At 44.5% G+C, this 16,398-nt stretch overlaps 1 protein-coding gene across 2 annotated transcripts in view; it reads right to left on the bottom strand.

The window, feature by feature from the left end:
- Window positions 1-16,398, bottom strand: part of AK4 (adenylate kinase 4) — an 83,367-nt gene that overhangs the window by 27,381 nt on the left and 39,588 nt on the right. For both annotated transcript variants that reach the window (XM_075557185.1, XM_075557180.1), the window contains one exon: window positions 4,188-4,307. In XM_075557185.1, coding sequence (XP_075413300.1) covers window positions 4,188-4,307 — 120 coding nt within the window. The remainder of the gene's footprint in view (window positions 1-4,187; window positions 4,308-16,398) is intronic.

Genomic DNA, 16,398 nt, shown 5'->3' with positions numbered 1-16,398 from the left:
AATGGATTTATTCCAGAGCTCTGAGGAAAAAACAACTGAGAAAGTGACCAGATGGCTTTTCAAGGAGAAGGATGCAAAGTACATCAGTTAGGAGACTGGAGCGCTTTCCTAAAAAACAGGCCTGTAGTGTCGAAGAAATCCAGTTACTCACCCTGACGGATCAAGCTATGCCAAAGCAAGCACACAAAAAATATATATGTAAGATATTGCAGAACTGAAACTTTCCCCCCAAATTCTGCATGGCTAAATATCTTTGAAACCATTTTTAAACTTGCCGCTTCATGTAGTCACTCCTCAAAAACCTCAGCAGCCACGACAGTGGGGAACACCAGTTCAGAGCGTGCTCTGTGTGGCGCGTGCTGTTCCACCACTTCCCTGCGACGGTCGTGTGGGACTGAATGCGACCCTTAGCCACCATCTCCACACGGCAAGTGCTCCATAAACGCGAGTGACTATAATATTTAAAGGTGCGCTGGTGACCAACTACGAATTGGGCTGCTGACTTCAAGACTGAGTGATTCAAATGATGAGGATATCCGCTCCGATGAAGACTTAGAGCCTTGGAGACACTGTATAAGGTACCTATGAGTCAGAAAGTTAGCTTGACGGCTGTGGGTTGGTAGTTTTTATATGCCTGTTTTTCTGCCTTCTGTGAAGAGTTAGGAGCACAGAAAGGTGAAGTAAGTTGCTTCCGGTCGCACCCGGCCTGGAACGGCAGAGCTGGGATTTCTAAGGGACAGTGTGGCTCCAGTCCCAAGTGTAATCCTGACTAACCATGTTCCCAAAGAGCTTGTGAGAGTTGATTTTGTACTGGTTTTATATGTTCTTGAGAATGATAATCGCAAATCCAAACTTTATCAGTGTTTATAAATAGACCAACATGAACACATTCCTGTGCAGTTTTGTGAACTAAATATGTAAAGTCTAGAGAAATGAACCTGTCTGGAGGAGTCACAATATTATAAAGCCCCACAGCTATAGTACTCAAGAGAGCCCTGGTGATGTGATGGTTTTGAGTTGGGCTAATATCCATAAGGTCAGCAGTTCAAAACCACCAGCTGCTCCGTGGCAGGGAGATGGGGCTTCCTACTATGAAAACCAAAATCCTGCTGTGAACTCATTATGACCCCGTGTATGTCAGAGTGAGATAAAGACGGGGGTTTCTCCTTCTGTTAACAGTTACGGTCTTGAAAACTCACTTTCTACCGTTTCCTGTAGGGACACTGTGCACCGGCATGACACCATGGCAATGGATTCGGTCTGGCCGTACCTGATAATTGTCCAATCCGTTCAGTCCTAAGTTGTGCTTCCGTCCCTGCTCAAAGGAGCCTTGGGGGTGCGCTGGGTTAAGTCATGGGATGCACACCACATGGTCAGCTACTAGAACCCACGAGGGGCTGTGGGCCGTTTCCATAGACACACGCAGCCTCCAGGTCTCCCTGGAGCAGTTCTGCTCTGCTGTCAGGACAGTTTCTAAGGAGGGCTATTTTCCACTCCGAGGAAGATTCTGGGTGGTGCGTGTGTGCTAACTGTAATGTTCGCCCAGTTCATTTACCCAGAAGTGACTTTTCAAAAAACATGATAATGTACTTCTCAAGAAAACATTGTAGCGGCTGAAAACCTTGGAGCGCGGTTCTTCTCAAGTGACCCCGAAGACCAGGGTGCAAGTGTTCCTGCCTTGTCCGACTCTGAGGGACATGGGGTCACAGTGAGCTCACGGCAACTGGATTTTGGTTTTCCGTTGTGTGTGTTCTGTGGTTCTTCCATCGCTGCTTATTACTGCGGAAGTTCAGAGCGTCAACATTTTTTTTTGTCTAATTATGCTAAGCATCTCCTGCCTTCCAATGACCCACCCCTCCTTCCGATAGACCAGCGCTTCTCAACCTGTGACCTGTTGAGCCGCAACCCCTTTGGGGATTGAATGACCCTTTCTTTCACAGGGGTCGCCTAAGGACATCAGAAACACATATTTCCGACAGTCTTAGGAACTGAGACACTGCTGCTCCTCTGTCTCCAGACGGGTCAGACCACATGCAGATAAACCCACAGATGAGTACCCAGTGTGAAGACTGTTACCCTTGCTACACCATGCTTCAAGAAATAATCTCATTTATTTTTATTAGAAGTAAATATCTCACAATCTATAATTACATAGTTTTTGTGATTAATCACTAAGCTTTAAAATATATCCTGCATATCAGATATTTACAGTAAGATTCCTAACAGTAGCAAAATGACAGTTATGAAGTAGTGATGAAAATAATTTCATGGTTGGGGGTCTCCACAACATGAGGAATTGTATTAAAGTGTCAGGGTATTAGGAAGAACACTGCTGTAGACCATATTTATCCTCTGATGTTACCAGAAATCAGCCAAGAGCCTTCTGACGTTAGCAATAACATGCCTCATTCCACATCCTCTTCCAAATCCAGTTAAAACATTTGGCAGCTCCCTCCAATGTGCTGCTGCACTGATTTCTAAATTATCTTCAGCAAAATGTTACTTGCATGTGATATCAATGATAGTGTTTCATATTTTCACAGTCTACTGGGTCAGCTTTCTTGGAACTGGGTACAAATATGGATCTCTTCGGTCCATTGACCAAGTAACTCTCCCTGACCGGTGAGTGCTTCCACCACTGAAACACTTTGTTGAAACATTTCCATCAATTTCTGGAACCTAGAGGATTTTGGGGGGGCAATGCTTCAGTGCAGTTTGGGCTCTTTACCACATGCTGTCTCTTAGCGTGGTTAAATGTTGACTGGCTCTTTTGGGTATAACATCTGTGTGCTCTTTCCATGCTTCTTGCATCATTAAATATTTTGTCTATAGAATCCTTCAATATTGAAGGTAAACAAGCGGCCATCTAGCTTAGAAGCAACAAAGCCCACATGGAAGAAGCACACCAGCCTGTGCGATCACGAGGTGTCAAAGGGATCTGGTATCATGCATCATCAGAACAAAAAATCTTACCATAGTGAATGAGGTGGGGAGTGTGGAATGGAGACCCAAAGCCCATTTGTAGGCCACTGGATGTACCCTTACAGAAGAGTCTCGCGGAGGAGAGGAGCCAGTCAGGGAGCGATGTAGCAAATGATGAAAAATACAACTTTCCTCTAGTTCCTAAATGCTTCCTCCCATGCCCCACTATCATGATCAAAATTCTACCTTGCAAGTCTGGCTAGACCAGAGGATGTACGCTGGTACAGATGGGAACTGGAAACACAGGGAATCCAGGGCGGATGATCCCATCAGGGCCAGTGCTGTGAGTGGCAATACTGGAAGGGTTGAGGGAGGGTGGGTTGGAAAGGGGGAACCAATTACAAGGATCTACATGTGACCTCCTCCCTGATGGAGGGACAACAGAAATGTAGGTGAAGGGAGATGTCAGACAGGGCAAGCTATGACAATAATATAAATTATCAGGGGTTCATGAGGGAGGGGGGAGGGAGGGGAAAATGAGAAGCTGATGTCAAGGGCTTAGGTGGAAAACAAATGTTTTGAGAATGATGAGGACAATGATTGTAAAAATGTGCTTTGCACAATTAATGTATGTATGGAAAAGAGTTGTATAAGCCCCTAAAAAAATGATTTAAAAAAAAGAAAATAACCACCTAGTCCCTGTGGCTCTTTTGAATTTAATATATAAAACAAAAATGGGAATTGTGGAAACAAAGATTTCTCCCAAGTTGTCTCTCCCAAATATAGGCCAAACTTAGCTGCTTGTTACACATGGCAAATGACCATATACTTGGAGGTGGATGAAAGAAGGTTTGAAGTTTTTCTCCCTAAGGGTTATCAGTCATCTAGAGCAATCAGGCTGCAGTTTGTCCCACCCTAAGTAGGGCCCACTCCCTTCTGATAAGGACAGTAGGTTGTTTCCCTTGAAGGAGAGCCCAAGGAGAGAAAGTGGGGTAGTGTGGGTGGTGGTGGTGGTGGTGGTGGATTTGGTGAAAGTTTGGTTCAAGTGAGGGATTGTGAGCTGGCAGCGTGGACACAGTGGGTGTCACTCGTGCTGCCAAATTGCAAGGTGCCTAAAGGAATGATAAGAGAGTTCAGAGAAAAAGGCATGTCCCGATGACTGAATAAACATCTCTGAAGGAGATTAAGAGACTGTGTGAAGGAGGCCAGAATTCTCTCCTCACAAGCACCCCCACCCCACCCCGTTGACCCCCAGTTCAACTCACCATCCAGTAGCCAGTGCTGGCCGCTCCTGTTCTCCAGCTCTGACACCATTAGGCGTGTGATCACATGATCGGGAACCAAAAGGCCTTTCCTGATGTACTGCTTTGCCATGTCTCCAACCTCTAATAGAAAGATAGAAAAGATACACTCAAAAAAAAACACCTTTTAAACGAAAAAGCTCCCATTTTAAAATCATTTTATCAGGGGCTCATACAATTCTTTTCACAATCCGTATATAAATCATTTGTTTCCAGCACATTCGTATGTGTGTTGCCATCATCATTCTCAAAACACCTGCTTTCTACTTGAGCCCTTGGTATCCGCTCATTTTCCCCTCCCTCCCTGCTTCCCCTCCCCCTGAACCCTTGATCATTATTATTTTATCATATCTTACACCATCCGATGTCTCCCTCACCCAGTTCTCCAGGAAGATTATATGTAGACCTGTCCGTCCTTCAGGAAGATTATATGTAGACCTTGTCATCTGTTCTCTATCTCCCTCACCCGCCCTCCACCCTTCCTGATATCGCCACTCTTACCTGAGGGGTTCATCTGTCCTGGATTCCCTGTATTTCCAGTTCCTATCTGTGCTAGTGTACATCCTCCGGTCCAGCCGGATGGATATGTAAGGTAGAATTGGGATCATGATAGTGTGTGTGTGTGTGTGGGTGGGGGGTGGGGGAGAGAGAAGCATTTAAGAACTAGAGGAAAATTGTATGGTTCATCGTTGCTACACTGCACTCTGACTGGCTCATCTCCTCCCCACAGCCCTTCTGCAAGGGGATGTCCAATTTTCCCAGATGAGCCCTAGGCCCCCACTCTACACTCCCCCTTATTCACAATGCTGTGATTTTTATTGGAGGGGGGGTGTCTTTGATGCCTGATACCTGATCCCCTCGACGCCTTGGCATCTCACAGGCTGGTGTGCATTTTCCATGTGGGCTTTGTTGTTTCTCAGTTAGATGGCCCCTTGTTTATCTTCCAGCCTATGGGACCCCAGATTCTATATATTTTGACAACTGGGCACCATCAGCTTTCTTCACCTCTTTTGCATATGCACCCGCTTTGTCTTCAGCGTTCGTTTCAGGGTAGGCTGGTGTGCTTCTTCCGTGTGGGCTTTGTTTCTTAGTTAGAAGGCAGCCTGATTGTCCTCAAGCCTTTAAGACCCCAGATGCTATATCTTTTGATAGCCGGGAACCATCAGCTTTCTTCACAACTTTTGCTTATGCACCCACTTTGTCCTCAGTGATCGAGTCGAGACAGGCTGGTGTGCTTTTCCATGCGCGTTTTGTTGTCTCTCAGCTAGATGGCTGCTTGTTTATCTTCAGGTCTTTCACATTTGCTTGTGCACCCATTGTCTTCAGCGACTTATCTTTTGGTAGCCGGGCACCATCAGCTTTCTTCACCACACCTGCTTCTGCACCCATTGTCATCAGTGCTTGTTCCAGGCAAGTGAGCATCTCAGACTGCTGAATTGTTAGAACAAAGTGTTCTAGTGTTGAGGGAGTACTTGAGCAAGAGCCCACTGTCCATCTGTTTCCTTAATACTAAATCTATAAATATATGCACATAGATCTATTTCCCCCTCATGTATAAATATATTTTACATTTTTATATGCCTGTATTTAAATCTCTATGACTACCCTTTGCCTCCTAGTTCTTCTATTTCTTTGTACTTTCCTTTTGTCCCACTATCATGCCCTGCCTTCATTTGGGTTTTAGGAATTCCTCTCAGTTACACTGCCCTTGATCCAGCCCTGCCAGACCTCGACACCCTCCTTGACACTGATTTTGGATCACTTGTTATTTCCTTGTCCCTGGGCTTGTTAACACACTCTTCCTTTCCCCCGCCGCCCCTACTTCAATGTCCCCCCCAGAACTGTCATCCCGTTGTTCTCTCTTCTGACTTGTGTATTCCACCTATCCCTTCCAGGTAGACATTCTATGTACTATCACAAGACTGAGTACCATGAAGCAACAACAGAAAGTACAATAGTTACAACAACAAGAACACACACACACACACACACAAACATATGAATAGTTCAGAGTTTGTTTTCCTTCATGGGTGCTTTCCAGTCAAGTCTGATGGGGGTGCCATGCCCTGCCACCTCCTCTATCCCTGGGGGCTTCATTGCTCTGCTTCCCCCACTGCTCAGCTGTGTGTCCCCAGGGGCTGGCTTCTGCGTGTTGAGCTCATGGTGGGCACAATTCCAGCTGTGTGTCTCCACTGTTGTCCCTAATGGTGCTATGGGTCAATGAGGAATGCTGTGTCCCATGGTGGGGCCGGCCCTGTGGTCGTGTCTGTGCATTGCTTTTCTGAGCAGGAGCATTGTCCTCAGGGCATGGTGGGCCAGGATGCGCGTCACTCTTTTCTTTTCTTCCCCTATGCCCCCCTCATTGGCTCCTGTGTGCTCTGCCCAGACCAGCCCCTCTTCCCCTCTTCTTGAGCTGTAGCATCAGTGCTTTCCTCTGAAGTGAATTCTTCTTGGGGGGAGGGCGGTGCTGTACACTGACTTGGTAATGGGGCCGGCCCCTCAGGCCTCTATCGGTTCCCTGCTCCATGTCAGTGTGATGCATTCTTGTCTTGGAAAGATCCCATTTTTTAATGATAGTTTTGCCTTCTTTCCCACTCTTTTCTCTGCCTGTTGGTTTGAAGAAAAATTCTAGGTAGATGCTTTTTTGGCTTTGTACGATTTTTCAGACACTGGTAGATGTCTTTAAGAGTATTTAACCACTCCGAGGCAAAACAGTAAGGGCGTGCAACAAAAGAGCAAGGGGAACTGAGCAAGGAAGTTCCCAGGGAATACCAAAAATAGACATGGGGCAGGGCTTGGTGCACCATCAGACTCTACCAGAAAACACTCCTAAAATGTCCTTGAAGTAACTCCAAGCTTTTCTTTCTTGTTGTGTTTTGTTTTGTTGCCATTGGCTTGTTGTTGTTGTTTTCTTTCATTGCTTGGTTTTGCTGTCTTGTTTTGTGCATGTTACTACTATCTCCTCAGGTCTGTCTAAATAAGATAGGCTGGAGAAAAGAATGAGAAGGGGACATGGGTGAGTGGGAGGTGGGGGGCAAAGGTGGTAGTGTTAACAAACCCAGGGACAAGTGATCCAAATCAGTGGTGTGGGCAGTCTAGGAGGCCTGGTAGGGTATAACCTAGGGTAATGTAACCGAGAGGAATTACTGAAACCCAAATGAAGGCTGAACATGATAGGGGGACAATAGGAAAGTCAAAGGAAATAGAAGAAAGAGCTGGGAGGCAAAGGGCATATATAGGTCTACAATAAAGGCATGTACATATGTAAATATATTTAGATATGAGGATGTGGAAATAGATCTATGTGTATATATGTATAGGTTTAGTATTAAGGTAGCAGATGGACATTGGACCTCCACTCAAGTACTCCCTCAATGCAAGAATACTTTGTTTTATTAAAATGGCATTCTATGATGCTCACCTTCCCGACACAACCACTGAAGACAAAGCAAGTGAATAAGCAAATGTGGTGAAGAAAGCTGATGGTGGAGACAAATGGGTGCATAAGCAAATGCAGTGAAGAAAGCTGATGGTGCCTGGCTATCAAAAGATAGAGTCTGGGGTCTTAAAGGCTTGAAGGTAACCAAGTGGCCAGCTAGCTGAGAAGCAACAAAGCCCACATGGAAGAAGCACATCAGCCTGTGTGATCACGAGGTAGTGAAGGGATCAGTTATCAGGCATCAACAAAACAAAAATCATATCATTCATTGTGAATAAGGGGAGTGTAGAGTGAAGACCCAAAGCCCATTTCTAGGCAATTGGACATCCCCTTATGGAAGGGTGGCAGGGAAGAGACGGGCCAGTCAGGGTGCTTACAAATCTGGCTAGACCAGAGCATGAACACTGGTACAGATAGGAACTGGAAACACAGGGAATCCAGGACAGATGATCCCTTCAGGACCAATGGTGAGAGTCAAAATACCGGGAGGGTGGAGGGAGGGTGGGCTAAAAAGGGGGAACCGATTACAAGGATCTACATATGGCTTCCTCCCTTGGGAAGGGACAACAGAAAAATGGGTGAAGGGAGACGTCGGACAGTGCAAGATATGACAAAATAATTTATAAATTATCAAGGGTTTATGAGGGAGGGGGAGTGGGGAGGCAGGGGGGAAAAATGTTCTTAAGTTGAGAGCAAATGTTTTGCAAATGATGAGGGCAACGAATGTACAAATGTGCTTTACACAATTGATGTATGGATGAGCCCAATAAAAATTTTTTTAAAGAGAAACCAAATCCCCCTACCCACCCAAAAAAGAGCATTAAAAAATTAATCTCAGCAGTGGTGGCACTATTCTACATTTAAGCCATTTGTCTCCCCAAATATTTCACAAGGCAGGTCCACAAAATGTACAGTCAAAAAATATATATAATGAAATGAGTATGTAAATGAGATGGAGAAAGTAAGAGTCCAGGTGACTCAAGAAGGGAAGGGGACACAAAGGCCTGGGGAAGAAGTCGTGGATACTTCCCAGATGAAGCCATCACTACTGATCTACGACTTCCACGGTCTATGCTAATAAGGCAATCACGATCACCTGCATGGTGCATCGTACCTAAGGACTAAAGGAGCTGAGAAAACACGTTTACTTCAAGAGAGCAAAAAGAAAAATAGCCTACTGATCCTCATAGAAAGAACCCTTCCAAACACTCAGTATACGTAGACGGCACCTGGATAACACAGTTGCAAAAGGGCCCGAGTTTAGAATGTGAATTAAAAGAACTATTCTGGGGGAGGGTGCACTTCTATCTTAATATAAAATGATAATCCCTGAAAAGTGGAAGTTATGAGTTAGGGTCAATAGAACAAAATGATCGATTTCAGTCCATTTCTAGGAACTGATTTTTTTTTTTAACGGAGATGAAATTCTCTCCAGGGAAACCTGTAAATCAACAATTAAAGGCCACGCTGTCCATAGGCCACTTATAAAAACCTTCTGCCGTTAGCTGTCATCAGTTGGCCCTACCTTGTGGTGACCTCGTGCACAACAGAGCAAAATGCTGCTGTCAAGGTTGGGATTTACACGACTGTAGCCCATAGGACAGCGGGTTGTGACCCCTTTGGGGGTGAAAAGATCCTTTCACAGGGGTCGCCTGATTCATAACAGTAGCAAAATTACAGTTATGAAGTAGCAATGGACATCATTTTAGGGTTGGGGGCCACCACAACAACATAAGGACCTGTATTAAAGGGTTGCAACATGAGGAAGGTTGAGAACCACTGCCACGGGGTTTTCAGGAACTGATTTTAAACAGTCGATAGCCTGGAAACGGCTGCAAACCGTTCAAGCTCCCCTGCATGGACAGATGGGTGGCGGGTCTGCAGGAGAGAAACAGTTGGATTATGGAATCCACATCGCCTGTAATAACAGTAAGGAAGAATTCTCCCACTGAACCATCGCTCCGTCTATGAAAACAAGCCAGAAATGTTCATGGGGAAACGTGCAGGAAAGGCCCTTGTGGCCCACCTTTCACTTGCATTTAGGGAAAGCATTTGCTTGGGGGGCGGCGTTGGGACGCTGTCAGGAGGGCAGGAGGTACACGCTCAGCTACTCTGGAAGCTACTGCAGATCTACGCCTCCGGTGTGAGTTCTCCCCTCTCTCCTGTAGGACCACAATGATTTAGAGTTGACCCCGCAGCAGTGTGTTGGGTCTCCCAAAGATTGATCTGGTTTCTTGTACTGGGCATGTTTTCAAGGCTCACACACATTGTGCCGCCGGTCGGTGCATCCTGATACTCCCGGTCATTGCAGAACGGACTTGCCATAACTGTTCACATTTTCATCAGTGATGGGCATGTGAATTACTTCCACTTTGTGGGCTACTAAGAATAGTTTTTAGGTACTATGAATGTTTGCAAATACATTTTCGTGTGGACTTTAAAGGTGAAAATCTGTAGCTCTAAAATGCTAACTTGTATCAAGCCTCATAGCCAGTGGATGCTAATTAAGATCTATGATCTATGGATAGAGGTATAAGCATACGTATATGCATAGGTAAACACATTAATTCATAAAAGAGGGTTTGGTTTATGTACATATATCGCTATGGCAATACACTGAGATAGTGGACGAACTTCGGGCCTCCACTCTGCTCACACCGCCCCTTCTCAGTACAAGAGCACTCTGTTCAAACAAACTGGCATTCTGTGATGCTCACCACCCAGATAATAAGCAATTCTTCTCATTTCTTTTTTTTTAAATTCTTCTCATTTCCTTGGAATCAAAAAAGAACCTAATAATAGTATTTCTTTGTCTAATATGAAAGAAATAAAAGTAAATTAAAACCACCTACCAGTTCCCCCTTTCCAACCCACTCACCCTCCACTCTCCCAGCATCGCCCCTCACACCCTTGGTCCTGAAGGTATCATCCACCCTGGATTCCCTGCGCCTCCAGCCCTCATATGTACCAGTGTACAACCTCTGCCCTATCCAGCCCTGCAAGGTAGAATTCGGATCATGGTAGTTGGGGGGAAGGGAGACTCCGGATAGGGCAAGATATGACAAAATAACGATGTATAAATTACCAAGGGCACATGAGGGAGGGGGGAAAGGGGAGGGAGGGGGAAAAAAAAAAGAGGACCTGATGCAAGGGGCTTAAGTGGAGAGCAAATGCCTTGAGAATGATTGGGGCAGGGAATGTATGGATGTGCTTTATACAATTGATGTATGTATATGTATGGATTGTGATAAGAGTTGTATGAGTCCCTAATAAAATGTAAAAAAAAAAGAAAAGAGGAGAAAAAATGATTAGGGCAAAGACTGTACAGATGTGCTTTATACAATTGATGTATTTATATGTATGAACTGTGATAAGAATTGTATGAGCCCCAATAAATTGTTAAAAATAATAATAAATAAAAATAAAAAATAATAAAAATTAAAAAAAAGAAATAACCTAGCTAAAGAATGTCAGAACTCTCTACAGGGCCTGGCAGCTTTTAGCATGACAAAGACCTCCTGTAACAAGAGTCAGCTTTCAACAGCAAGGAGCTACAGCCCAGTCACTGTGTGAGACAATTATGTTTGAGTATACTCTAGCTGGCGAAGGAGATAAAACTAAATAAAATCCTCAGACTCAAAAAAAAAAACAACAAAAAAAAACCCACCTGCCAGGTACCAGCCTTTTCAAAAACAATGCATATTGCAAAGTTTCTTTCACTTTCTAACACTGTTCACAAGGCAATTCCTGCCTAAAAATGGTTTCAGGATGGCACTAAGCCACCAGATTGCCCTGCACACCACATCTTGGCAGGAGCGGGTGGTTGGTGGTGGTGGGTGCTGTAAACTAAGCCTCACAGTGACCGCATGTACCGGTAAGGAAACACTGTCCGCTCCGGTGCCGTTCTGACAGCGGTTGCAGTCCCTGTGTCGATCCACCTCGTGGAGAGCACCTTCCCCCTTTTCATTTCCTCTCTACTTTACCACGCAAGGTATCCTTGAAGTCTTGTCATGGCGGCTCTTTAAGAGCACTCTGGTTGGAAGGCTAACTCGTGCAGGGAACAGACAGATGTGTGTGTGTTCTTTTGGTAATCCATCGCACTTTCAGTATTCTTCACCAGCAAGGAAGGGGTTAGGAATCACTGACTGTGAGCTTGTAACACACCATCGTACCATTCTGAAATCTGCTGCCGGCAACCCCTTTAAGTCACAACAAAAAAGGGACCAAAGCCCAAAGAAACAAATACTGTAACATTAACAGTGATTTAAAATACTTCGAGAAGATGGACAGTGTAAGATATGACAAAATAATCATTTATAAATTATCAAGGGTTCATGAGGGAAGGGGGAGCGGGGAGGGAGGGGAAAAATGAGGAGCTAATGCGTGGAGAGCCAATGTTGAGAATGATGAGGACAACGAATGTACAAATGTGCTTTACACAATTGATGTATGTGTGCATTGTGATAAGAGTTGTATGAGCCCCCAGTAAAATGATTAAAAATATAGCACAATGCTCTAAGAGTGCTCAAACAGTCTAAGAGGCTAACTCTGGAGCTGTGTGTCTGAGCAACCACCATCTGTGTCTAAATCCACCCTCCGCTCGCACTCTAACTAGTTTCACCCACTAACCACAGACAGACATTTGTAAGCTATTTGAGATAAACCTGTGGGTGTGGGACTAGGAGCCCTCGTGCCTATTTCTTTTTCTAACTTATTCTCATACATTGATAGGATTGTTAATTCACTTGAGGCATCCTCCAACTAGAATACTAGAAAACAAAAGTTTCCATCCACTCATCAGTATTTTTCAGATGCTCTGCAAAAATGTGCCCACGAGTGAATGAGCACCTCAAAGGTGCCGGAGGAGTTTTCTTACTCTAGATTTACAACATGCACATATGACCTTATTTTACAATAACACAGCTTTACCTTGCCAGATACCAACATCTTGGAGGAAGACATGAGGCAGGGAAAGCATGGCCTGTACTGATTGAGGTGACCATGTAAGCTCCCATAGCTCAATCTTCTTGCTTCACCATGTCAGAACATGAAACGAAAAGAACAAGCTGAGGCAGGGGAAATCCTGAGCCTAAATCACCAAGAAGAGATGTCCCCAGACATGGGCATGGAAGAGGATCTAGCAGAGTGCGGTGCCTGAAAGAAGATACGACGTGAGAGGTGGGGCTAGGCAGGCAGGATTGTGAGCCTTGATTTTGAATGGAAAAAAAAAAAAATTCCCTGCAAATAAGTTGTTTTGTAAACCTAGTACAAATGAAAGTGTGTGCGTGTGTGTGCGGCTGTGGGTGTGTGCGAGTGTGGGTGTGGGTATGGGGGTGGGAGGTGATACTCAAGGACAGGGGCTTAGGGACTACCAGCCACGCATATCCATGAAGTCAGCTCTGCCCCCCTTCCCCCCCCTCCCCCCCAGCAGCGATACATAGTGCTTTCCAAGGCGGTGAGACTCTCTACAGGAGCAGATTCCTTCTTTCCCAACCCCATCACCAGGGCACCTCACAGCAGTGTGCAATGGAGAGGGGATAAGAGCTAAGGAAGCTAGGATACCATTCAAGAGACGAAAACTACCAGTCCAGAGAGCCAGTGGGAGGGGAGCCTGTGCTACAGCAAAAGCAGACTAGGAAGACATTCTTCAGACCCTTGGAATGCACCCTGAGTTAATCCAGCCCGTACGGTGCATTTCAAGATTTAAAATGACTCTGTGGAAGCCTTCCAGAACCATCCTTTCCCAATTTACTAATTAAGAGAAAGATGTAAGCTCAACATATTTCTGTTATTTTGGGCAGCCTTGGCTAATCTGATATAAAATCAATCAGTCAACATGTCTTTCAGTTTCCACCATGAAAGCCTAGGATTATCAACAGGCTCAGAGAAACGACACGTCCACATCGGAACGAAGACCTCATTGCAACAGCAGAATGAAGTTAGATGAGTCTGTCAGAAGATGAAAGTCCAGCCATGCCACCGGACCTGCACTTGCCCCTGCCAGTTTAGCCAGAAGCAGCGTGGTCACTTTAAATGCTAATGCTCCCACAGAGCTACTGCCTGGGACACTCCCAACAGGGGCAGCTCCACCCTGTCCCAGTTGGTGGGGTTTTTAAAAAAAAAAACAACAACAACTGATTATAAAACACTATGACTCACAAATGTGTTGTGTGGTATCACCCATGGTACCTATAGAAGTAAATCAATGTTCCACGTATTTATAATATCCATTTCTTGGCCCTTCATATTATCAACCTCTTCCATTCAATATATTGAAATAAGTAAATAATGTTGATAACTTTGGGAACCATCCAATTTCAATTTCTATCTAGATCAATTTTCAAATTTAAGGTTATGTGTTAACTTACATATTTAAGACAATAGTGATTTTAAAATTAATATAGACATTCAAATTACCTGTTAAATTGGTCATTTCACCAAAATTCATGCCTCTTGAATACGGATAAATTATTTTTACTTGTCTTTACTCTTTCACATCAGAGCTGCCTACACTCGTATTCGTGCACCGAAATAAATTAGTGATTTGAAGAGCAGCAAATATGTCAAAACATTATCAATGTCTCTAGGGAAAGGCTGGTAGATTCATGTTGCAAATTAATTTAAAACTGGTTGAAAGAAAATTCCTTTTACTAACTAACTCTGGAAATCCCCTGCTGTGGAGCTGATTCCGACTGACAGGGAGAGTGCAGAACTGCAGATCTTAGCGGAAGTGAGTTCTTCGGAGTGGACGGGCGGATGCTCATGAAATGGGAGTTGGGGTTGAGAGGTACCCCATGGACTCAAAAGGAGCTGGAGAATATCGAGTAGGATTGATTTATGGTTTAAATACTCATTCAGCTGCTACTTACTGAGCACCTACTATGTGCCGGGCATTGGCCAAGTGGACCTGATTTGCATCCTCTCCAAAGTGTTGGAATTTGATGCTAACCATAAAAGCTTTTCAACAGCAAATTTTTTAGTAAATTTTATACCATGTGAGTAGTTACTGCAATTAACTTACATTGCCAGTAAAGCCAAATGAAACTCACTGCCATGGAGTGACCCTACATGACAGGATAGAATTGTCCCCGTGGTTCCCCGAGACTGTAATTATTTCATTTTTATTATTTTTGCAGGGTGGGGGTGGGTAAGGGAGAAGAGGTGCTACTCCATAAAACATGTATCTACTTTTGTCAAGTTTTATTGGCATTGATATGGGTTAGGAAACATCACCCCAGAGAATGTCCATGCTAATCTTCCTGGGCTGGTTTTTAAATTTTAAATGTTTTTTTGGTTTCTTGCTGCTAACAGTCAACTATAACTCTTCATAGCAGAAGACAGTCTCGTCTCTCTCAGACTGCTGCCATAGGGCTATGGCTAGCAATCTAATACACACCCATCATGCCAGCTAGCCCAAAGTGCCACAGAAATGCTAGTCACACTACAAAATCAGTCCAATAGGTAGGTCATCCTCTTCCACTGAGGAGTTTATTCTTGAAAAGCCTACTCTGGAGGTACAGAAAGTCAACCAGGCTACCTCAATCTCCTGTGACACAAAGGTTCAAATATAAGCAGACCTGTTGTACCAAAGATGGAGGTTAGTTAGGTAAAAGCCATCACTGTAACAGAAGCCTCTAGGGATCCAACTTCAGCTACTTCCGCTCTGATTAGCACTTACACAGAGACACGCGAGGTCCTTGTTTTATTTCTCTGGTCTTGTCCTTTTCCGTACAAACCCAGAGAGTGCCATCCTAAAGACATCAGTGTGACGTGTGCTTTGTAAGAGGGCAGGAAAGCCGCCAGCCGTGTACAGACCCTGCCGGCACACCCCGAGATCATGGCCTCCAACCACAAGTCACCCCAATCACTCTCTGCCGCAAGAACACATCATTTATCCTACTGGTTTTCTGTGCACCTACTGGGGGCCAATCTTTATGCGAGGCACATATACAGGGCTCAGAATATCCTCTAACACTCATGAGGAGCTGGGTCCAGCTTTTAAAACTCGTCTTATAGTCGCATAAGTGCTGTAAGACTGAAGCATACACCATGTCACAGTGGATGATAGGTGTGCAGTAATATTTCTTTAAAAAAACAACTCACGGACACCAATCAAGTCAATTCTGACCATGGCAATTCTATAAAGCAGGGTAAACCTCTGTGGGTTTCCCAGACGGTAATTATTTATGGAGTAGAAAGCTGTGTCTTTCACTAGCAGAGTAGTCGGTTTCAAACTCATGGTAGCAGACAGATAGGTAACAACTCTAGCACCAAGGCTCCTCGTGCGGCAATATTCACACTCTGGATGGCAAACCTTTATGCTAATTGAGAGTTTCCACTTAAATAGGCCTCTCCCAGTGCAGTCTTTGCCGTTCAGCTGTGGTGCGAGGAGTTATCGTAAGCAACCACACTCTGGTTCTAATCTCTGGAGTTTATTTACTCTGCTGTTAAATCCAGTCATCATTCAAAAGACTACTCTGTGCCAGGCTATGGCACTTTTGCCTAGGTTCCAGGAAACCATTGAAGAAGACATCAGGAGCTATCTGTTGATGGCTGACAACCTGGCTCACTTCAAAACAGTTTCAAGAACAGTATGTGTTTTCCCAAGCACAACCCAGAAATAAAAATAAAGCTTTGGGGTTTTCTTCTTTTTCTTTTGTCTACAGTGTCTAATTACATACGTGCCTAAAACAGGCAAAATTAAGTGATTTATGTTGTTTAGGACTACTCTCATAT

This window comes from Tenrec ecaudatus, chromosome 1 (assembly GCF_050624435.1).
Source record: "Tenrec ecaudatus isolate mTenEca1 chromosome 1, mTenEca1.hap1, whole genome shotgun sequence".
Taxonomy (NCBI): Eukaryota; Metazoa; Chordata; class Mammalia; order Afrosoricida; family Tenrecidae; genus Tenrec; species Tenrec ecaudatus.
This window is presented reverse-complemented; position numbering and strand designations above follow the sequence as displayed.